The 24,702-nt window shown below is 42.8% G+C and overlaps 1 protein-coding gene across 5 annotated transcripts in view; it reads right to left on the reverse strand.

Moving 5' to 3' along the window:
- The window catches only part of LOC147746880 (target of EGR1 protein 1-like), a 71,043-nt gene that overhangs the window by 26,519 nt on the left and 19,822 nt on the right, over positions 1-24,702 (reverse strand). The window contains exons 1-6 of one of the 5 annotated variants that reach the window (XM_086952286.1): positions 11,058-11,184; positions 8,438-8,478; positions 7,389-7,478; positions 6,749-6,845; positions 2,768-2,926; positions 1,104-1,363 (exon numbers count right to left, since the gene is read on the reverse strand). In XM_086952286.1, coding sequence (XP_086808412.1) covers positions 1,104-1,363; positions 2,768-2,878 — 371 coding nt within the window. In that variant the 5' untranslated portion in view covers positions 2,879-2,926; positions 6,749-6,845; positions 7,389-7,478; positions 8,438-8,478; positions 11,058-11,184. Of the gene's footprint in view, positions 1-1,103; positions 1,364-2,767; positions 2,927-6,748; positions 6,846-7,388; positions 7,479-8,095; positions 8,479-11,057; positions 11,187-24,702 lie in introns of those variants that run through there. The other 4 variants (XM_086952283.1, XM_086952284.1, XM_086952285.1 and 1 more) reach the window with 4 other exon arrangements.

Below are 24,702 nucleotides of genomic sequence, written 5' to 3' on the forward strand. Positions count from 1 at the left end.
TGCTCCTAATCTTTAATTTTAGCTGGTTATCTCTGTAAAGCGATCCAATACCCTAACAAGTCTAGTTTGCTCTCTAAAAAACACTAAATACATTTTTAAAAACTTCACAGTAGAGTAGGAGCTTTAATTATCGATTGCTGAGGTGCCCCCAGAAATCCTTACGGACTCTGGGGCTTAAGTGTCTATTATCATCCATGATAGTGACTATTTGGCAAGGCAACATCTTGTGAGAGTCTGATATCCAAACAGTAAAGTTTGAGGCAAATGTTGATCCAAATGTTTTTGGAAAATGTGTTACTTTCAAGGATAAAAAGATTTCCGTGTGAGTACATCAAATTGTACTCAATATTGTGTTTTGACCTGGGAAACCAAGTCTTGAAATTCCAAGAATTATCTGATGGCTCATTCAACACTGTGTTTCTAGGGTCAGTCTGACGAGTACTAGTCAGATGTTGGAGATTCTCCGTTGGGTACTGGTGACGAGATTATGCATGAAGCAAAGTTAGAGATACGATTCAAGATGTTATTAGCATGAATGAAGATGTTTGGGTATGCGAAAGGATGTGTAGTTAAAAAATAAAACTGAAAGATCATGCTGGTCCGGTCAAACATAAAACGAGGGTTCCTCCCCTTGGAGCTCGGCATGAGTATACTAAAAAATTTAACAAATTGAAAGCTGAAGGTTTTTTTACAACTCTGGGCAGCAGTGTGGTAATCCTCAACTGCTGTGGCAAGCAAAAGGTACAACAAATTAAGAGTATGTATCAATTTACGTTCTCTTTACCAGGTTCTGAGTTGATTCACATCCCTTACCCAGGACTGACTATTTATTGTACTTCACACAAAGCTGCTTTAGTATGTATTTAGTCACTATAGAAGCTCAACAATAGGCCCCCTAGAGTCCAACAATGTAAACACAGGCTTATTTTGGTTTTTTTGTACAGTGGGCCCCGCGTTGGAGCCAGTTGAGGCATGTTTGTTTCCATGTCCTATGTTGACCGACATTTCTTAGTCATGGGGATTAGAACACAGACCAAGGCGATTAATTAAACCCAAGACAATTGTTTTAGTGTTCAGAGTCTGACGAATGATTAAGCACTCACCATTTTTTGTATGCATACTCCAGGTAGGAAGCCACAAACCGAGTCTCAAATTCTGAGGCATATTTTGTATCGTAGATGCCAGCAGGAAACATCTCTGAAAGGTCCGCAGTGAAACTGCCAAGGTTCTCAGGCAGGTGGGCATAAAAGCATTGGTACAGGAATGCCAAGTCAATCAACCCATTGTGGAGGATCAGGGGCTTCTTCGCTTTCAGAATTTCCAGAAAGAGGGTGCGCACACTCTGACCCTGCCACTCGTTGCCCTGTTCATGAAAGGGTAAATGAATATAATGCAAAAACAAAGTCGCAATAATACAAGGCTGGCATAATGAGCAATGTTAACTGGGATTAAGAGTAGAGAGGATGTAAATGTAGTATACTTGTAAAGCGCACAGCTGCCCCAGCAACGGGGCGTCCCGGCGCTGTATAACGCTGTGGAACCCTTCCTGGTTCTCCCTGTGAGATGCCCCTCCTGGGCACCCCCAAGGTGAAGCCAGGCATCCCAGTGTTGTTGGGGCCGTTGTGGAGATTAAGCAAGCTATTGCCCAGAGTTGCAGCGTGGGACCCATGATTAGAGTAGGCGCCGAGGCGAGAATTATCGAGTCTGCGGACATTGAGAACAAGACCCTGCCGCGTCGGGAATTGAACCCTGGTCCCGGGCCCGATCTCTGCTTCAGAGTCTGCCGCTTCTAACCAGTGAGCCACACTTCTCCACCGTGTGGTGCAGACAGGGCACATTCTGCTTCTTTTATCACTGGTGCTCTGCCCTACTGTATGGTTGTGTGCAGGCTATTCTCAGATGTATGCATGGGAAGCAAGAAAGAAGGGTGTGGGCGCTGTTGTTTATAGTTGCGGTAACCTACAAACAGCAGGCACTCCTAGGTCAGGCAGGGGATGGGAAGGAGGATTGTGAGGGAAATTATATGCTTCGAATTAGAAAAGAGAAGTTGCTACATAATGTATGCAAGAGGGGGAAAACCGGAAAATCAGTGGCAGCAGACACCCTGCAATTCTGCATGTTGTAATCCACAATTTGCAACAGACATTGCTTGTTGCACTGAAATTATTTATGTCCCATTTGTAGAGAAGACAGAAAGAGTCTTCAGGTAAATTAATGTGCATGGCACAGGTTATTGGCAGTGTAAGTTCAGCAAATGGTCTTCTTTGGTAACTGGACCCCTTCATTCAAAGTGTCATCTTACGGTTTCCCTACTATTAAGTCATTCCCTGTAGGCATGACTTGTGATGAGGGTGTAAAAGCCTGGACGTCAAAGTCAGGAGTGGGTTTTTCAGGGGCAGGTGTGGTAGAAGGGATGGTGGATACAAAACAGATGAGTGAATGTCTGAGAGGAGATGTGGACAGTCAGAAGCCACCTTTATTCTATCCTTGCAGTGAACAACTCTCTGGGCATGGTGTTGCGTCCCATTAAATCAGGTTTTGCATGGTGTACGAAAGGAGGTTTTGTTTCCAATAAAAGTTTGCGAAGGGAGACACTTAGATAAACCTAACCACACTGTGCTGTTACCAATGTAATAACGTTATTATCTGCAAGTACTGTGAGCTGTGCCAAAGGCTTTCAAGCCATCAAGGAGACTGAATGGGGCTCTTTGGAAGATGAATGCAGGGAAGGAGTGGGAAGAGCATTAGAGTGGCATCTTGCTCTCACCTTATCATTACCCTTGTGGTATGCTATCCCTTGAGAGTACTGCTTATTGAAGTCAAAGCCGTGCTGCACCAGGAACTGCACAGATTGAGGCTCGATGGTGTAGTCTTCCATGCACAACAAGGTCAGGTTGTAGATCTGAGACAGGTACACATTGTCACCCTGGGAGAACACATGCGAAAAGATAAGTGCAAAGCAGACTTGTTACACATGATTAAAAACATTATCCTGCCTTGTGAGAATGGCGAGTTTTCCCGGCCCCTAGATTACTACACAAAACATTATCTGCATTTAGGCTAGCCAGTCAGTTTATACAGCATAAATCGCTAAGAAAACAGCGAACGTGGACAATAAAGAGTCTAATTAATTTCAACAGAATCATATTTTAAAGCAGGCTAGTTTCCTTGTAACACACAGACTGATGGGTTTGCAGACAAGAGTCTCCTTGCTCACTGGATTCAAGGTAGCCTGGCTGATGCGCGGTGTTACACATATGGCTGGGTCTTAACTGGGGTGGCAAAATGAGCTAAAAAACAATGATGGATTCAACTCAGATCTGTGACTGGGAGCGAGTGCTTTGAAAGTTTCAGTGCTCCGTCCATCATCTCCTTGAGTTTGCAGAAGCACTTATTTTATAAACTAACTTTCGAGTAACAACAAAAGCCACTACTCTGTCCTCCAACCGGAATCCACAACAAGCAATGTAATGTTCTATTGTGCTCTGGGCACATGTATAAAGTTTTTAAGCTCTATGCATCTACCAAGCATAAAAACTACTTCAAGTTCGGAAGATTTGTTCCAACCAAGTTTTTTCAATTGCAGAGCAATTCTTGCTGCCTAACAGCCTCAATTATTTGGCTCGGAGGCCAACAAGACTATCATGAGCTGTAGTTTACAACTCAAACAACTGGGAAAGGTTGTCCTGTAATGAGCGATGCTAATCACCCCCGCAATGAGCAAGTAAGTGCTCTGCTGCCTTTTTGCTTGGTACTAGTTACAGCAATACCACATACATGCATTAAGTATTCAGTCATTCCACGCCTCTGATCTCTTCAGTAAAAAAAATAATAAAATAATTTTGTAGACTGTCACAGTTTTGGACCTTGCAGAATAAATTCTCCACTCCGGAGATTGGCTCCTGCCAGTTTTATGTTGCACATTGCTGATTGCATACAACAAGACAAACTGTAATGTATGAGACAACATCAAGTCATTGTATTGAACCCGGGATCAGCTTTTTATAGCTATTTTCATTGGGAGAGAGAAAAGATTCTGAACTAAAAAAAAAAGTACATCAAATTTGGTAGGTTTTCTGGGACCAAGTGATGCAGCAATGGGTGAAATGTGCACATTTGGTGGAGATGGGGGGAGGGCCATCATGTCCAGTGCAGGGAGTAATGAAGCAGTAGCCGGGGATACAGGAAGGGAGGATTAGTCCGTTTCACATATAGGATGGCACTGGTGCTCCCATCTCTGTGACTGTTGATGCGGAAGGACTTGGTAGAATGCAGGAGTTTGATTCCATCCTAGTATTGGGGTGTTCAGGAGTTCATCCCTTTACCATTACTATCCTCAAAGTAAGGTGATATACATTTGAGTAGATTTTTTAGGGTTTATATAAGAGGACTTGGGTTAGCAAATGAAATAAGCCCTATACTTCTTTATAAAACTGCTTCATTATGTGCAAGACTTCTTTGCTTCCTGTTACGTTTGCACTGCACTTAAAACTAATATAAAATGGCTGGCTCCTGCTGTTGCGCACCAATATCAGTATGTTAAAGTTGATGGTGTTGGCAGTTTTGTGAATTGAAATGCTTTTTGTCTTCTGGTTGTTTACATGACTTACTGCATATGTGAGGTTTCTACATAAAGGGAGATACCCAACAAATCTTGACTGTTGCTTCTCAAAATGCTACCATCTTGACTGGTTGAAGGCTCAATTGTTGCGAATTGTAAAAGTAGACATTTAGTTCCTGCTAAACTGTCAATGTGGGGCCAGTGATACTGAAAGAAGTTTCACTGGTGGGTTCAATCTTCAGGAAGATGTAGCTGGCACTAAAGAACAATGTACTTTATTACGAAAACCATGAGGGGAATGCCCTCTCGAGATTGCGCTGGCGAGACATGTGTGCCAAATGCGATCAAAATTGCAGAAGGGGCGCACACGGCTGTTACGCCACCAGGACCTTTGTGTAATTAGGCTTCAGGAGGTCTGCGGTGAACTCACTGGTAAAGGAGTGTGCTTTCTTTCTATTGTTACTTTGATGGCCTATGTGCCACCATTCTGCTACTGCAGCACTTATCTGTGGGTGTGCTGTGAACAAATAAGTTAGAAAAATCTATTCAAACTAATGTTTGTGTTCTCCTCTTGGTAGGCAAATAAACTCTGTTTCCGCATAAAGGCCCAAGTAATAAATTACGCCCCCCTTTCATTTAAAGGATAACCCAGCCATTTGGAGCCTCTGCAAAGATCTAGGTGCTCTTTTCAGGGATGGGTGATCAGAGGAAGGAGGTGACCCCTGATCAATCTTAAAAACACATACTCTATACCAAACCCACCTTCCACGCGCTGATGACTCAGCAGACTTCTATCTCTCCCTTCTCTGTCAGCTGGAGGGCTGTCCTAGCTCTTTTTTCTTTCACCTGGAATACCGGACTTCACAACTATGAGCCGCTCTGGACAGGCCAACAGTTGTGTGCTATGTGCCAACTTGTATAAAAGTATGTTTGATCAAGGGGGCAGCTCTGCAAGATCGAATGCAGACCTTGCTAAATAAGGTGAAAGTGATGCCCAGTCCTGAGGTGGAGTACAGATAAAAATCACATTGTATCTGTAGTGTGGAAAGATTTTGGGGTCAGGAGCTAGAGGACATCAATTGTTCTCTCCTACACAGTCCTTTCTCTATAATGACTCTTCAGTATTAGAAGTCAATTGATCAACCCAAGGCATAAATGGGCCTAGATCCCATTAGATGAGTATTTAAACATCCCAAGTTTTTAAAGCTGCCAGCGGGACCTTCGTTAATGGGCTGTGAGTTCAGTTTTTCAGGGAAACTTATCCAGTTTATCAACTAAGCAATGACACTTACTGTTCAACTGCAAAGAAAGCTAAATTGGCGTGCAGAGTCCTGCAAACTGACAGACCCCTGATCAAATGAGAAAATCCCTGTATGGAGTGTGAAGGGAGACAGGCTGCATAGGAGCACGCCACCCAGATCCTCAGATCCATCTATTTTGGGCTTTGAACACACACAAAATAGGCTCACAGGCTTTAACACTATTGAACTTTTTTCAAGGACCAAGACATCAAGGAACTTCAGAGAGACATCCAGACATATTAGGCTAAGAAGGACCGTCTTCATTGAGCAACAAGAACTGTTAAATTGCCTATTCCGTCAGGCAAAACAGTGGCCACAAGCCATGCTATGCATGGAACAGCAGCTTGATTCAACGCACGACCTTTACTGAACTCATTTGTTCCACATATTCTTGTTCTCTGCTCAGACTTATAAGATTAGATTGCAGTGGCTTCAGAATTCTGATGGTCCCTGCAAGTTTCCCACCTTTGGGAATAGGTGTTAGAGCAGCCCTTCTGCCAAATGGTGGCAACTACATGTGTTTACTGGGTGTCACTGAGGATTTTTTCTTTTCAGGATCTGTGGACATGTGTGGAAGCCAAAATGATCTTCTATTCAGTAGCCCTCGTGTCTTTTGAAGCTCTAGTTATTGCTAGGTAGAGAATCAATAGCTTACCACTGACAGGAAAACTTTAAAAAGTGGTCGCGTTGGAATGAAAAATACAGTTAAAACAGAGTCTGTGCTTAAATATTTATGCTCATGAGCCTGATTAAAACCACCGCCTCATACAAATACCCACAATCTGGCTGCAATCTGTGGGGGGTGTATCACGGATTTCTTCGCTCCCATACTCTCACATCCTGGGTAACTCACCGGGCTCCCCTCACATTTCATTCAATGTCCTACCTTGTCCGGCAGTTCTTTGAAGCAAGCCAAACCCAACGACAGGATAGAGCGGGTCCGGGCGGCAAAGCAAATAGATTTGTATCTCTCCTCGATGCATCTGGATGAAGCGAAAATTGGGAAGAGGTCAGCAGCGTATATCTCCCCCTTCCCCTCCTTTACATGCTCCCAAGAGTGGGTTATACTTCTCACTTTATAAAGCATGCTCGGTTGGGGTGAACCATTCAATTGCTGCCCTCTCACCCCATAATCAAGATCTGCCATAAAGTTATGTAATTGCCTCAATTGTGCCGGAATGAACTTCAAACACAAAAAGCTTTACTGCTAGGAGGTTAATTCACCCTTGCAAAAGACCAGCTATTTAAAATTGAAACGCGTCTATGTAGGCATGATTAGGACCAAGAGCATAAATCAAAAAGATGAATAGTCTGAATTATCATTCCTTCAAGTCAGTGCTAGCTTACGTCCCAACATACAAAGATTCTCCCTGGACTCAGTGTGGTGAAATTAGTGCAAAGATATCCAGCTGGTTAGTGTACTGTACATTCATTTATTTTACAATTTCCTTTTGCAGCAAGAGAGTGTTTATGCTTTTAGGTCTGGGTCTCTTTGATTTTCTAAATGTCTTCTATAAACCTTGTACCTTTTTGTCCTTTATACGATCTGGGACCTAGTCACAGGACCCTATTCTGAGTCTTCACCCACTGGCTGAAAAGCACTAGGTTAAGAGGGCCTAACAGGACGAGAGCCAAGCAAAAAAGAAATGGTCAGCAAAGTTGTGAGGCGTCTAGACACATTTTCAATAAAGGGTCAGTAGCACAAACAAATGATTCAAAATACACAACTTCACAAGCAAGCATAGTTTGAGAAGCACTTACATTAAAAGAAGATTTATAAGTAAGGTTTCCTGTTTATTTTTTTAACGACTTTTAAAGACAAATAAAGATCGAAAACTATCTATTTTATTGTCTATATTTGTCAATAAGGTTAAATACAGAAAATAAGTTATTTTGGACAATACCCACTACAATCAGTCATGAGTGCTAGGTGTGAAGAAAGATAAGAAGGAGGTAGAAAATGTTTAAAAACCTAATAAGGCGTAAATAACTACAACAGTATAGCCGTTTTAGCTGTTTAATGATGCAAGTAGTTTCAAATTGCTGTACTGTTAATGGCAAAAATACTTTGGATGACAAAACACGAGTAAACATTTGTCGTTTAAATAAATGTGCTACATTTTTACACTAGGCACAAAATAAATATGGATAAATATAGACAAGATGACCAACCAAATTAAATAAATATGGATAAATACAGAAGGAAATGTAATTTTAAAAAAAGCATACATACACATATATCATAAAACCGGGATCCTTATTTATGAGGTACTGGTATTAGGGTGTTCATGAACGCTGCAGAATAGGTAGTCCATGCCTTTGGCCCCACAATACTACAACATCCTGGGAGATTTCCTGCCTTTTGGTTTCACCTAATTTGTAAACATAGCCAACGCTTATCACCAACTTGGCCTGGCTGTTTTCTCAGGTGAACACAACAGCTCTCCAATCCTCAAACACTTTGCCACTTCTCTTGCTGTACTCACTCGCAAACTTTTCATCAGCACTTGGAAGCATGAGATCATGAAGGAAGCACCTTACATGTAAAGGTTTGCTCAAATCTTTGATTACTTACTGGTTCATTAAATTCTTCCTGGATCCAAGGCCGCTCAGCTCCTGAACACAAAGACAGAAATTTATTCCTGGAATCACATTCCTAGAAGGTGTTGAATGTGGCATTCAAGTGAAAGAAGGGCAAGGTGTATGGCAAGCATTGATCAGCACACGACGTGTAGGCAGGCCCCTGGGACTGTGTCCTTCTAAACAACATAGTCTACTTTCAATTCCAACAATACCAATGTGAGGTCTCTCCAAAACAAATCAGCAGTATTTCCAAATATGTTTAGTGTTGTCAAAAAAAACAGGAAATGCTATATTGATTCCTGGTCACAGTATGGCGAAGACATAAATGTATCATACACAAGAGGACTAACATTTATGATTTAGAGATTGGAACCTGTAAAGGAGAAGTTGGCCTAACTAGTAGTGTGCTCCATAGGCAAGGAGACCCAAAAACATGCCAGATTTTCAGGATAAGCTTACATACAATTAGTCCTAATGTAACTCCTACATAATCACGGATGGCCAGGAAAAGCTAGCATAGATCTAGCCAAGACCTACGCTGGACATACCTAGGTTTATGTTTTGTTCTAAAAGCGACTACCCTATTAGTCCGTAGATTTGCACAACTGGAGCAGTTTATTTTGCTATTCATGAACTTAAACCAATGAGGACGTTCTTAGTATTACATTACCCAAGAGCTGTTTGAACTGTGTTTTCCAGGTTGGCTGAAATTTGCACAAATGATTTCTGAGTAAAGTATAAAAAGGGGCTTGTGCAAAGGCTGAAATGTTATGGTCCATTTGTAACTTGGGAAGACCCATAGAATAGATAATTGTCTGGTCAGGAGGCATAAGTAACATCGTGTGCAGGCTGGCTAGTCCATCCAAATAGGTTTTCAAATCAAGATATTTGAGAAGCAGGGAACATGCATGTTAAAAAACATGGTTGTGATCTTTTTCCTTGGTGTCTCATACACCGCTCAAAACCACACACCTCTAAATTGCAAGGAGATCACCTACACCCACCATTTCAATGCCGTTTACTATTCACCAGTACAAAAGGGGGTGGTGATGGACAGAGCATCTGAATCAATCAAACACTCACACCCAGTCAAAAGATCTGGGCTTAATCCATCACCGTTCTTTAGCCCACTCTGCCACCCCAGTTCAGACATGGTTATATGCAAATCAGTCTGACCCTGTGCCTCATGGGAACAGTCCAGCCCGAACTGCCAAGCCATGTCTTCCCTGGACCGGAAACAAGCTTCCGAGGACCGGTTTCTGGCATTCCACCCGTCCATCATCCCCTTTTGTATCGCTTTGTTGGCCCTAGGTGTGCCAGGGTATGCTCAGACGTGAGTCCCTTGTTCACTTTGACACTGGATTCAAGATAGCCTGGCTGATGAGGATTATGAATGAAACCGGTCCCAGGATGCTCGTTTCTGTTCCAGGGAAGACATGGCTTGGCAGTTCGGGCTGCACTGTTCCCATGAGGCACAGGGTCAGACTGATTTGCATATAGCCATGTCTGGACTGAGGTGGCTGAGTGAACTAAAGAATGGTGATGGATTAAGCCCAGATCAGTTGACTGAGGGTGAGTGTTTGATTTGTTCAAACGCTCCGTCCATCAAACCCTTTTGTATCGCTCTATTAACTATTCACCAGCCCCCTCCAGTCCCTACCCACTGCTGGTTGTAGCTTATTCCCTTTCTCCAGGATTTACTTAGGGCAAAGTGCAGCGAACTTGGGCCTTGCTCAGTTGCCATTCCAGTGCCACATTCTATAAAAGAATTGCCAGGTCTAGCTTCAAGTTGCCGAAAACTTTTTTGTGTTTCTTCCTTAATTCTATCTAGGTCTAACAACAAGAACATTTTGAGAGTGTTTAATTTAAATGTATTTATGATCTGACTGATAAAAGTCTTTAAGCATGGCACACTTCTCATTCTGGAAAAAATGAACGTATGATACACATGCCCAAGAATGTTATACAGAAATTAGTTAAGCACAATGTAAACTCAAATAAAAGACAATTTTGATACAGGATTGATTGCAGAATGTGTTTAAAGAATAAAATATAATCAGAACATCTCATCTAACAACGTTATCAGTATCTGTATCCTAGCACACAATTTTAAATTATTGCCAATGAAGTTCAATTATAAATTTGTGGAATACGCGAGAGAGCTCAGCCCCACAAAAAACATTGGGCAAAGAAGAATGGAAGGACATTAGCCTATCAAATGAGACCTACTCTCCCTTGCTTTTACAACATCCAATTGGAGGGGAGTGTTTTTCCAGTTTACTGGACCTGGAAGAGATGGCTTTCCAAAAGAAAATATTTTCTGCAGTATAGACGCTACAAAAATTAAGAAATAATTGGACCAACTAACATGAACAGTCTTGTTTCAAATAACACATGGGTACTTTCTCCTCCTTTGAAACATTTGTGAATATTCTGGCCATCCAGAAGCCTCAAACCCCTAATTGTTTAGTTTGTTGAGAGTGCTAAGTAAAATAATTTGAGCATATCATGTAGACCATTTTGTTTTCCCAATTGTGTTTTCTAACACAATATAATTTCTTCCAATCGTACACACAAAAAGCCACCGATTACCCAGCCTCAGACAGACTTACTGTGTCAAGAGCTATGAAGGTGGATGTCTTTATGGCCAGGAGCATAGAAGGCCAGAGCTCTTTAAAGTTGTCATTCTGCACGTCAATCACCGGGACTTTCAAGAAGGCCATATTCACATCCTCTGTTCTAGGAAAAGTAGACATGGGTTAAGGGAAATCCCATTTGTACAAATCTCAATCGCAAGTCTTTAACAAGGCAATAATTTCTAGAATGTTACTCACTCCTCCATGATGGAAGCACAATCTCTGACGGCCAAGCCATTCAAGGACCCTCATGCGGTACAGATCATATCACTCAATACCATTATCAAATATAGACATTAACATGGAGTGTGGCCAGGTACAATGGTATAGGACGTGTTACCTGGGGCTCCCGTCAGTCAGCCCTAAACTCCAGTAATCCTCGCATGAATGCTGCTGCCTGCACCAGAGTGGAGAAGTGAGAGTGTGATGAGGCACTCCTCCCTGCAATGGTGGCAATGTGGTCTGGGTCTCAAAGTTACCCCGGCTTTAGGAGAAGACTAAATGTATGCACAGCAAGACAGACAAAAACAAAGATGGTGCTGGGCAAGAGCCAGGACTGAAACGTGGGAGTGTGGCCCACATAACCTGCCAGCAGAGACAAGGAAACTGAAAGGAGAGGAGTGCTGGGAGTGACTAGTAACCAATCCTGCAAGTGATTTAACCAAGCTGCCCTACATAAAAGAGCTTGCATCCAGGTGAGAACGCACTGCAGGGAGAGCTGGGGGTGCAGGCCAGAATGACAGGCACACAGATAGGGCCCGATTCACAGAACTAACTTAAGACAAAATCCTAAACTTACTTCCATTTTGGTATTCACAGAAGGCACTTACTCATTTCGGTATTCACAGAAGTTAGGACTCCTAACTTTAGGACTCCTAAACGCCTTCTGTGAATACCAACAGTCTTAAAATTAGGATTTTTCTCAATTTAGTAGTAGTAAAATTAGGACTCCCACCCACCTGGGGGGTTGGGGGGATTGGTGTTTTTTTATTTGCTGTACAGAAACAATACTTATCTGTGAAGTAAATAAGCTCTTTCAGTGATACATCAACATCATGTTCTTTTAGCAGTGGTAAACGTTCAAATAGCGGTTCCATGTTCCTAAGGATCACCCCGGGCCCTTTTCCCTCCCCCCACCCATCACCCCAACCTAGGAGATCATTGGGAGTCAGTGAGCGCAAGACTGTAGTGTGTGAGCCACGGCTTCCATGCTCTCCAGAACTATTTGGGACAGCCCAGTGCTTTATATGTCTATTACTCTTTCGCCACTCTGCCAGTGATGGACTCGGTATAGCTCCCCCCCTCATGCCTTGGCCAGGTCACGCTTTGCTGCCACCACCAATCCTAGCTGAAGTAGTTTTTTCCAGAATGAGTAGTGTTAACTTTGTTCTGGGGAGATCACCCTCCATGGATATTCCCATCAGAACAAACTGGGGACTCAGGGGAATAGTCTCCTCCAGGATAGCTCCTAGCTCATCTAGCAGGATCACCCAATACCTTTGAATCTCTGAACACTCCCAGACCGTGTGGAAGAAGGCAACTCTGCTGCATGACATCGCAGACAGTTGGGCGCTTCCGGCCTCCCTATGTGGTGCAGTCGTGCTCTGTCATAGTATGCTCTATGTAAGTATTTGAATTGAATCAATCTGAGTCTTGACTTGATGGCCACCTCCTGGGGATGCATCAGCGCCATTTCCCAATCCAGATCCTCTATCTCTCCCAGATGTAATTCCTACTTCGCCCTCAACTTCCGCAAGGAATCTGGCTTGTTATTGATTATGGTTCTGTATGTCCAGGAGACTGCCTTTTCCCCGATCTCACCCATCAGGAGGTGACCCTCTAGGGGTGCGTATTCAGGGATGTTCGTGTCTATGGGTTGTGCCCACCATGCGTGTGCCAGCTGTAAGTACTTTGTGTTGGGTCGGATTCATAGCATACTCAGTCTGGATATATGAGAAGGTTACCAGCTACTTAAGCAAGTCCCATTTCCGGAAACCATGCAGTTTCGCAATTTCCTTGAGTCGGTTACCCACCCAAAGCGGGGTTTCCCTGGTCACCTGGCCGTCCCATTTTATCTGCCTTTCCGCTTTTTTTCAAGCCGCGATCACAATCAGTGTAGCTATTAAGAGTTGTGTGGAGCCCCTCCCTCCATAGATGTAGTGCATGTATGGGCGCCCAATGAATTGTGTGCGTTCAAGTGCTTATGTGGGGTGGTCTCTCTCCGTATGGTCCCATTCATTCACAACAATGAGATGGGTCGCCTAGTTGTATGCCCGAAGGTCGGGTAGGGAAATGCCGCCATTTTATTGGTTGTGTTGCAATGTCGCCTGCGCTATCCTATGCGGTTTTCTGTCAGATATAAACGTCCGCAGTGTGCAGTCAATTTTGATGAACACCTCTTCTGGTATCAGCCGATACGTGTTTTGCAGAACGTACAAAAATTTCGGGAGCACTCATTTTATAGAGCGCTGCCCTACCTAGCAGTGTCAATGGCAAGGACCGCCACCTTTCCACAGCCGCGCAGGATTCCCCCCCGAGTACCCTAGAAAGATCGCGATCCAGTGCCACCACTGTGTTCGTTGTGACATAAATCCCCAAGTACTTTATACCCTCTGGAGCTAGCTGAAGCCGGCTTGGGCAGGCAGTGCACCCACTTGCCCTGCCCACCGGATATGGACATGATTTTCACTAGTTAATTGTATACCCCGCATATGTGCCGTAGGTTTCGCAACTTTCCATAATTTTAGGAATCGTCGTTTCTGGGTTTGTGACGTACATCCATATTTCGTAGGTATATAAAGAGATGCGTTTGTCTAAATGCTCCTTCGCTGTTCCCCGGAATCCTGTTATGTACAGGTGCGCTCGGAGGATGGCAACTTCTGTTTGGCAGAGACAAGTAAAAGACCTAACCGAAAGAGTCCGCTTCCTTCAATAGTGAGAACTGAAGATTCAGAGGGGCATTCTAGATGCATTAACATCTGCGTGGTGTTTCTGCCTGAGGGTGATGAAGGCAACAATATGATCAAATTCTAGAAATAAGGCTGAAAACAGCTGAGAGCAGAGGTTGCTCTGGGTAGCATATCTCAGTTTTTCCCCCATGGACAGAGCCCACAGGGTTCAAAAATACTCCACCCGCATCACAAAAGGTACTAACCTGGGTCAGCCATGGGATCATATTTACTCCAGCAGAATCACAAAATGATCAAACTGGTGAATATATCCAGGTAAAGATGGGCATGATGGTCTAGATATCACCCTGGAAACAGGCTCTGCTCATAACAGAGAGCTACCAAAATTCTTTACTGAGCTACTGGAAGGACTTGCCAGAAGGCCCAATATCCCATTGGGGATAAGGGCTGATTGCAATTGTGTATTAGATACGCAAAATGATAACTCAGATTCCCCTGCTCCACCCCTTGGGATATACTAGTGGAAAAAGGATGTGAAATATTTGGAGGGCATTAGATGCATTGCATGCATATTGAGGTTAGAAGGCAGTAAAAAGACCAGCCAAACTATATTTTGAACATTAAATAAACATCATAAGGACATAAACCACACCTTAAAAAATTCAAATCTTTAATTAAATCGCAGCGTAAAAATGCATCGAGAGCCTACACCCCTTTCATCCAGATTCAAAAATCCACATAATTCCTGGCAAGGAGGGCATTTTTATGTAAAGGGATAAAACTAGAACAAATTACTGGCTAGCTACGTATCTGCAAATACAATAAGGCTGGTCTACAATCAGTCAAACCCAGGCCCCTCAAGAATGGTATTAAAAAGGGCCTCATAAAATGTGGATAAGACAAAAAAGAAAAAAAATAATCACAGAAAAAAAAAACACGAAGTGCAGCAGACTCTGTGGAGAGCTTTAATCGCATGGACAGACAAGGATGGAGGAAATCATATCGCTCAAACAGAAAACATAGCGGTCATCCAATAACCCCACGCCTACAACTAGTTAATAGGGTCCTATCCCATGGGCTATTCACAAACTTCAGGTGTGACCCAGGCCTGGAATGGTTTGAATTAAAACAATCTTTATTCTGAGTCTTGGTTAGCTCCTAGTCTTTCCTTTGCCACGGTCTTAGGTCCACAAAAGATTTTTTTCAGCCAAGACCTATCCTTCTTACACACCCCACCAGGTCCATGAAAAATATACATTCTGCCCAGATTTGATATAGTCCAGCAAGGGAATTTCAAGACCCATGTTACATAACAAACAATCCTCAATATCCTCCCTATTAAACGACGCAGGAGGATTGCTTCAGGCTGAACACCACAGCAGCAGCAGAGCCAGATTAATATAGTCTTCGACATACTCCAACCCAGGCTTCTGATGCAGTATAAAGTTAGAGAGTGTGTAGAAGACTTTTAGGCCTCCTCCAACTTCTATTTTCTTCAACCTGAAGGATAGTTACTTTTTTGTAGTCCCAAACACTTTAGCATTAGGTTAAAACACAGATATTCCCTACTATAAACTTCTATTTAGAAAAAAAGGGGGCAAGCAATCAGCTTCTTAACAATGGCGGACACCAAATTAGATATAAACCTAACACAATTGAGAAAGCGTAATCTAGCCCAGGCTACACATGGATATCAGGAGCCTTCAGATTCAAATGTAGCCCGCATATATGAAACGCCATTACAAAAGTATTTATGGCATAAAGTTAATATCGCCCTCTATCAGGGATTCTATTCCCATGGTTGTTCTAGAAACCAAGACCACACCGTGTGCGTATGTTAACGCAGGGATGAGCTTTTTCTTAATCACTGTTGCATTTACACCCTTAGCCAGTAGCACCTTTTCTAGGACTCTGGCAGATAAGGGAAAACGAATTGGGACCAGTAAACAACCTTGGCAGACCGCTCGACCCGTCACAAAAGACTCAGTGTGTTCCCAATCCAGCTCATATCCACCATCAGCAGAAATCATAATGTATGGCCCTCAGAAAAACCACAAGCCCCTTATCAACTCTGCATAAGAGATGAGAGCTGGAGGCAGTGCTCCATTGCACCTAACCTGGCTCTGAACCAATATTGGAACTTAAAGAGAATATTTTTATCCACCACCCTTGTTAACTTTTCCTGGATGCTCCTTCAAACTATCTTTTTTTTCCTTCTTTTAACCTCTTTTTATTAAACTTGATACATCAAACTGCATACATGGTTATTAGTTGCATATCATCACATTAAGTAGTTCACAAAATGGCATCTCCAGCAATATCACTTAAAGCAACGTGGTATTGGCGCTTTTACGGCCCATCGTCTGCAATGTCACACAGTCTCCTGACCATTCGGCCTGTGTGATACATACTTTCTTCCTCCCTCCCATCTCCCTTTATTAGAACCTGACAGGTGCACCAAACCCCCCCTCCATACTTTCTCCCATTTCTTGGGGCATCCCCTACTCTAATACACCACCGGTTCTGCTCTCCGACACCAGGCTAAATCTGATACCCAATCATCTATTCTCATAGGAGCGGTCTCAGGCCCACACTATATTCCTCTTGGAAACCCCAGCCGCCAACGTTCATCAAATTTTCTGATAATAGGACCAGTCTACTCCCCGGAGATGTACGGAAGGAGACATTTATCCGGTAATAGGACAGTTAGCGATGTCGGTTGGGACATCACATCAGTTATTTGTTTCCAATACTCCTGGATTTTCAGACATTCCCACAGGATGTGATAAAACATCCCATCCTGCTTATATAACACTGTTCTGGAATAAAAAGACCTATTTAGGCTCCGCAACTGGACTAGTCTGAATGTAGTCTGAATAACAATCACTCTAGGGCTCTGAATGGCCTCTGTCCAGTCATCGTCGTCAACGCCACCCAGGTCACCAAACCACACTTCTCAAAGTTGCAGTAGTGGTCTGGAGAATTGTTGATTAACTTCCTGTATATGATTTATATTCCTTTGTCAGGCATAGGGTCTGTTAATAATCTGTCTTCCAATGGGAATGCCTTGGGCAATTGCTCCTCTTCTGATAAATGCCTCCTCGTTGCATGGCCAAGTTGCATATAGCTATATTACTCAGTTTCCGCCATTTCGTATTCCTGGCAGAGATCTGTGAACGATATCATGGCTTGACCCATCCAGACATCGCCCAAATGTTCTATCCCTATTAATGCCCATTTGGAGAAGCCTGTAAAGCCCCCCAACTCTAGTAGAAGGTAGCTGTGCCACAATGGGGTAAACTAATGTTCCCTGCCAACCTAGGTAATGTGTGGCTTCCCTTCATGCCCAGACCCCCAAGTATGCTCAGGTATACCCCGTTCTCTCTGGCGGCGGTACAAAATAGCCCAGTGTCCTCCCTCATTCACTGCGCACCTGTCCATTCAAGAAGCTGGGTCCTGCTAGTCAGAGAAGGCAATCATTATTCGCAACCAATTGCATCGCCCAATAGTACAGTTGGATGTCAACAAACCCCAATTTCCTTCATATACCCCTATGCAATTTCTGCAGTGCTACTTTCTGGGTAGAGACATTCCATAGGTGTATGTAAACTTTTTGATCTATTTTTCGGAATATTTATTTTTATTTCAAAGGTTTTATATAGCGCTGCTGGACCCAAGAGTATCAGAGTGCTTTACAAGGAGGTGAAGATAAACAAGTGATTGTGCAGAAAAAAAAAAAATAATAGAAACCTAGAAAGCAAATATACATGATGAAAGCAAATATATAAAATGACAGTGTAATCATCAGAGTTAGCATTAGGTACCCCAGTATTTGTTGAGAAGAAGTACTTGGGAGTTCTTTTTTGAAGAAAGAGTAGGAGGGGTTGCAGCGGAGATCCTTGGGGGAGAGAGTTCCAAATTGTGGGAGCGTTGCCAGAGAATGCACAGGATTGGGTCTTTTGACATTTGAGTCTAGGAGGGATAAGGACAAGGGAGTTAGTGCTTCTCAGGGACCAGGAACATCCTGCTTTGTGTAGTTTGGTTGAAAGGTAAGAAGGCGTGTTTTGGTGGAGAGCTTTGTGAGTGATGCAAGCGATCTTATAGGTGGATCTTCCTTCTATTGGGAGCCAATTGAGGTTCTTGAGGACGGGGGAGATGTGATCAAATTTTTTACAGTCAGAGATGAGCCTTGCAGCAAGATTGAGGACAGATTTGATCGGGGCAAGATGGATTTTAGGGGTGGAGAAGGGTGAAAAGAGCACTTTTTGCTGCATTTTTAATGTGGGGGATGAGATTAAGGTTCTGGTAAATACTGATGCCTAGGGATTTCACAGAATTAGAAGTGGAGAGTGAGCTTTGATGTCATTGATCCAGAGTTGGATGGGAAGGGAATTGTTTTTGGGGGAGAACAGTATGGTTTCAGTTTTTTTCGGGTTGAGTTTGAAATGGTTCTGATGGAACCAGGTTTGAACTTTAGTCAAGGTGTCATTTAGGTGAAGTATGTCTGAGCTTGATTTGTTGTGATCTATTATGAAGGAATGAGGAGAACCAATTGAAAACATTACCTTTAAGGCCAAATCGAACTTTTAGAGTCTTAAGGGTGGGGTGGTGCACAGTATCAAAAGCAGAAGAGAGGTCAAGGAGGATAAGTATTGAGGATTCCCCTTTGTCTAGTGAGCGATTGATGTCGTCGGTAATGTTTATCATAGCAGTTTCTGTACTACATCCCTTTCTGAAGCCAGATTGGAAAATATCAAGGAGATTGTAGGTGCTGATGTGTTTTTCTAATTGTAATAGGACACATTTCTCAAGGGCTTTAGAGAGGAATGGAAGGTTTGAGATAGGGGGAAGGTTGTTGAGGTCATTAGGGTCGGTCGTGGGATTTTTTAGAATGGGTGTGATTTGACCAAGTTGGAGAGGCGGGGAAGCAGCCAGTGGAAAGAGGAGTTAATGATTTTGGTCCATATAGGTGCGATGATAGTATTAAGTTCTTGAACCAGATGGGCGGGAAGAGGATCTTTGGAGTGGGAGGAAGGTTTGAGTTTGTTAATGATATTAGTGATCGTAGATTCGGATACTGGACTAAAGTAGCTCCAAGAGGCATTGTTTTTAGCCGGGGGGGGGGGGGGGGGGGGGGGTTATTTTCCAGAACGGGATCTGGTTGGGAGAGAGCAGGGAGGGCTTGAGAGGGATTGAGAGGTGATAAGAGAGTGAACGAAGATGAGTTAGAGGTGGTGGAGAGGGTGTGTTGAATGGGGGGAGGCTGGAGTGAAAGCGGAAGGGAAGTGAAGGATAGTTCGATCAAGTTGATTTTGTTAGTAAAGAACCTTGCAATTTCTTCGCATCAGGCGGAATTTTAAATGGAATGTTCTGCAACACCAACAACATGCGCACAAGGGTCATAATTTTATAGCAAGATGCACTACCCATCAGTGAAAGGGGCAAGTTTCGCCAATGTGCCACATCTCCCCGTAGTCTTTTCAGCTTGGGGAAGCAGATGCTTGCAGATAAATTCCTGTGGGTCTCGGTTAACATAGATGCCCAAATAATTAAATTCATCTAGCACCATTGATGTTAAACCGTCTGTTTACCCTCGCCAGAAGGTAGATCGCCAATTTGGACCAATTCATTCAGTAGCCCGAGTAGCTTCCAAACAGATAAGTAGAATATTACATATATCCTATCAAAGAATTAAAGAATCTTTATCAAGCAATAGACCATTAAAGTGCACATTTCATTAAAAAACAGTTAACATTGTCCATGGGAGCATAGGGCTGAACACTCACGACCAAATGTATAAATACCGTTGTTTAGAGCCTGTGCCCCATACAACAATAAATACAAACCTAAAACGTTAATAAGAATATATGGCAATAATACAAAAATTAAAAGGTGACTTAAAGAACCTCAAACTGGAGACAGATAAAATGGAGCGAATCCAGTTGAAACATGAAGATAGTAGCGCCTAGAACCTATACATTAGAATTGAAAAACATTTTGCGTAGACACCACATAGAAAATTTAAAAAAACATGACCCCGCAAATGCAATAGGCAATTGTGTGCTGTATTTCAGCAGTATGAATGCCTCTGTGCAGTGCTGTGAGCCTAGACTCTTCTTATCTAATAGGGCCGAGCGACATACAGGAAGACATCTGCATAGAGAGATGCATGTTTCCACCAACCTCCAGTCGCCCGCAGCCCCACTATTAACGAGTCCAGGGACACCCACGCCGCGAGCGGCTCCAGGGCCAACACGATAATCGTGGGTGAGACGGGACATCCTTGTCGCGTCCCCCTGTACAGCCTGAACACCAGATTCACTACGCCATTCACTCGTACCCTCGCTAGGGGTGCATGTTAGAGAAGCATAACACACTTACAATTCTTCGGCCCAAAGCCCATCTTGGCCAATGTAGCAAACATACAACTCCATTCTATGCTAGACCATGCTATACTGTACTATGAAATGCCATCTCGGCGTCCAGGGCCGTCATATGCAGTATCCCATACAGGTGCCTCAGGTTCAGGTGCGTGCTTTTATGAGGCATAAAGCTGGACTGGTCTAGAGAGGTGATCACCCAGCAAAGTTGAGCCGCCAGTGCCCTGGCATGCACCTTCGTTTCAACATTAAGTAAAGATATTGGCCTATAGGAACGCAGGAGTAGGAAGCTTACTTTTTTTTATGGAGAACCACAATAGTGGCATCTCACTGGCCTACTGGCAAGCAGCCCCCCTTTTAACTATCTTAACTGTAGAATCTTAGAGAGTTAAAGAGTTATAGGTCAATAGTAGCAGGGGTTACTACGGGGTCCCCTTTTTAAAAAAAACTGGGACGATAATGGCCAGTCTTCAAGGCTGGGGTCGACCAGTTTTAAGTGCCAGATTAATATATTTATAATAAGAGGGGCCCACAAGTCCATATTTAGTCTATATACACGTCCAAAGCGAAACCAGGAGGTCCAGGTGCTTTGTTTGAAGGACTTCAGTACATTTTCAGCTATGTTGTTCCTTATGGTGAAGCAGGGGTTTGACATTTAATAAAACATCTACTTGTCCATGGGGCAGGTTGCTTCATAAATCTACTTGTCCTGTAACAGAATCCACTTGTTCACTCTGTGCCATGTAATGCGGCAGCAAATTATGGAGGCAATCTAATTATGTAAGAGCTCAGATATAGCCTCTCTGACCATGCCAGGCCCCATAACACAGCAGGGTTTGAATAGAAGAATTTCCCTTATGTTGCCATAAGGGAAATTCTGAACTTATTGCAAGGACATATACTTTGGGTGCACTTTTGAGACTTTCTTTTATAATTGGGCCCCTAATTAGGTCTGGTGTTAACCTTTTGTGATAATTAAAATTCTGTCTATCGACTGGTTTCACTGCGAGTGACAGCAGTCTGCGCTTTCAGAAGGAGCATTTCGGCGCACAAAGTAGTTCTGTTCAATGCCACGAACTACAGTGGCAATGTGTGCTTTTTGAGACCAAAAACTATTTTTGCTTTTGACCAGGCTTGTTATAACGGTGAGGGCCCAGCAGCTTCAACACAAATAGGTTTTACAAAAAACATGCCAAAACAAGCCACGCATTGACAAAACCAAAAGAATGAAAACTAATTCCAGACCTACTAGCTTTGACAATGCTAGTTTATTTTGGTGGTTCCCATAATCTTATTGAAACTGGCTGCACAGATTTTCAGTTGTTAATATATTGGGTAAATACTAGCATGCATCAAACACGTTACTAAAGGATGCTGAAATGAAATGGTACCTCAAATGTTATAGTATAGCAATGGTTTGTCTCTACTTCAATTTTTTGGTGAACATTTTATTTTGAAAGCAAAGAATCATCCATCTTTCTTTCAAGCGTCTGCAAATATTTGCATCTAATCAGAGCATCCAGGGAGCATTATGCATAGCCTCATATTGCTAAAATTTCAAAACGTAAGTACACATTTGTATATTGAAACCACTGTCTGTAGAGCAGTCCGAGCTTACAACATTCACCCAAATAATAAAGGCTTTGTATTAATAAACCATAAATACAAGTTAGAACAGCATTATTACATGGACACAAATATTACCTTAACTGCCGACAATGCTCTTCCCCGATCCATAATGTGGTACTTTAAACTTCCAGACAAAGGGTTTGTGCTGTAGGGGGTTGGGTCTACTTGTCCCAAAGACAAAATACACATGAAAACTTGTTGCCCTTGATCCCAAACAATAATGCCTGGGCTTCAGGCTACAGGATTTCCACATCCCCGATTTCTGTAACTATCAATGGCAACACTGTTTCTAGGGACAACTTGAAGGTTTTGGTATAATTGGGTGCAGGCTAACCGACATCAACTGTCAAACCAAGGCTGGGGCCTAGCTACACGGGCCCACACCGGCTTCATCAAGTAATCTCTAATAACTTTGTCTAGCTTCTCAAAGTCCTTAACTGGCTGCGAGAAATATGGCTCAAATGTAAGGCACCCTATTCATCAGGGCAAATGGGCAATGCAAAGCCTACCTGGCAAATCTACGCCATTCCAGACTAACCATCACCTGTAACTGTTGGTGGGGAGCTCATTATTACTCAATCTCCTGGATACTTTTTCACTCTTGGGAACTACCATAGTAATTTCTAGGGAATATGGCAGCTACCAATACAGGGCTTAGTATCAATCAATCAAAACCTTTATTCTGTATTTAAAAAAATACCATAAAAGTACATAATACAGTTAAAAAAAAAAAAATTTAAAATACAATTCCTGTAAATCACCTCACCACAACAAATAGTAATTGAGAATAATTAACAATAAATTCATTCAGCACAACCCTCTTGTGTTTCCATAGCCTTAGAGCAAACTTAATAAAGTTCATGATACAAAACAACATTAGAGGATCGTTAGCCATTTGTAAGAATAATAAAGCGACCTTGGCATGTCTAAACTTGACCTGTTTTAAAATGCCTACTAAAAAATTCCGCCTAGGTAATGAATAAAATGGGCATAATAATACAAAATGAAGGGTGTCCTGCGGAGACCGGTTGTCGTAGCCACAGGAACACTTTCCCTCAACTGTTAAGATAAAACCTGGCGGATCTGTCAATAAGTGATGCAAAAGGTTGAGCCTAAAGCGAGTCAATAAAAATCTATCCTGCGCATTAAACATAAGAGCAAGATAAGGTTCCATGCCCTCCCCAGTCTTTACCAGACCATAAGCTCGGGCGGTAGGTTTGCCTCCTTCTATAGCTACTCTACATGAGGCTACCTGATCCAAGAAAATTCGCTTAACTCTGGGTTTATCTTGAGGGTTAATTTCCATTAGTTTTAGAAAAAGGTCCTTACAACCAATTCCCTCATGGGAAGTCTTCACGTACTTGAACCATGGGATACTCATTCCTTGAACCCTATCAAGGCTATCTCTGATGATTTGTCTGCTCAAATCCGCCTCTGTATTGGTCCATATCTTTAACCATGCCAAAATGGGTCTGACCTTTACCTGGTCATCGATATATACCCTTCCCAATTCCTCGTGAATATGAGCGGTATGCTATGTGGGGTTTTAAGCACCTTTCTCAAGTATTTATTCACCTGGGTCTGTAGCTGGTGGGCGTTTACAAAACCCCAAACTTCGGACCCATAGGTCACTTTTGAACAGCATATTGATCTATACAAATACATCATTTGCTCCGGGGACCACCGGCCCAACCTGCGTCCATAATTCGTAATAGCACCGGTCAAGATCATTAACGTAGTACACCGCTCTTCAATTAATGTTTTAAAATTTAAAAGCACATCAAATAACAGACCAAGATAAGAAAAGGTCTGTACCTTCCCTATTTTATGTGTGCCTATTTTATAGGAAAACTTCTTGCAAGGTTTAGTTCCAGCTAACATGACATAGGATATAGCCAAATTAGCCGATAAATCTAAGGTGTCCATGGAACTAACAAACCCATCTATCAGGCACTGGAGTCCCTTTGGGGTGCGGGCTAAGAGTACAGCGTCATCTGCGTAAAGCAGCACTGGGATAGGTCGAGTGCCTACTCTTGAGGAATCCACCTTTAATTTACCTAACGCCTGATCTAGATTATTAATGCACAGAGAGAACGGGAAAGGGGCCTGAATGCAACCCTGTCTGACCCCAAAAGGTGCAGTGGTAAATCAGACTTTAGCGGAGGTTTTCCAGTGCATTGCTCTCAAAATGTTTATCAGACCCCAGTCCGTTCATCAGAGCCCACAGCTTCTCTCTATTAACGTGGTCAAAAGCTGCGGTAAGGTCCATGAACCCTAGGTATACCGCTTCGTTACTGGCTATGTTGCATTTTGTCACCAGTAAGTAGACACTGGTCCGTGTTCGACCTCCCTGACCTAAACCCATACTGGACGTCAGTAATGATTTTGTGTTTGTCAGCCCAGTCCATTAGGCGCGTCAAAACCACTCGGCCCAGGACTTTAGATGTCACATCAATCAGCGATATAGGGAATATGGTAGCTACAAATACAGGGCTTAGTACCTCTCGCGACCAGGTGATTCAGCAGGTGTCTTGAAACCTATAACTTATTACAGAAATACAACTTTTGAAGATACAGGTGGGAATTTTAAATAGTGAATTTAGGAGGCTGGCTCTTTATATAGTATCAACACGAACTATTCCTTGGGTCTACAATTGTAACGTGAGCATTAAGAGTGACAGAACAAAGTCTTACACAATCGAA

The sequence above is a fragment of the Lissotriton vulgaris genome, chromosome 1_1, assembly GCF_964263255.1.
Source record: "Lissotriton vulgaris chromosome 1_1, aLisVul1.2, whole genome shotgun sequence".
Classification (NCBI taxonomy): Eukaryota; Metazoa; Chordata; class Amphibia; order Caudata; family Salamandridae; genus Lissotriton; species Lissotriton vulgaris.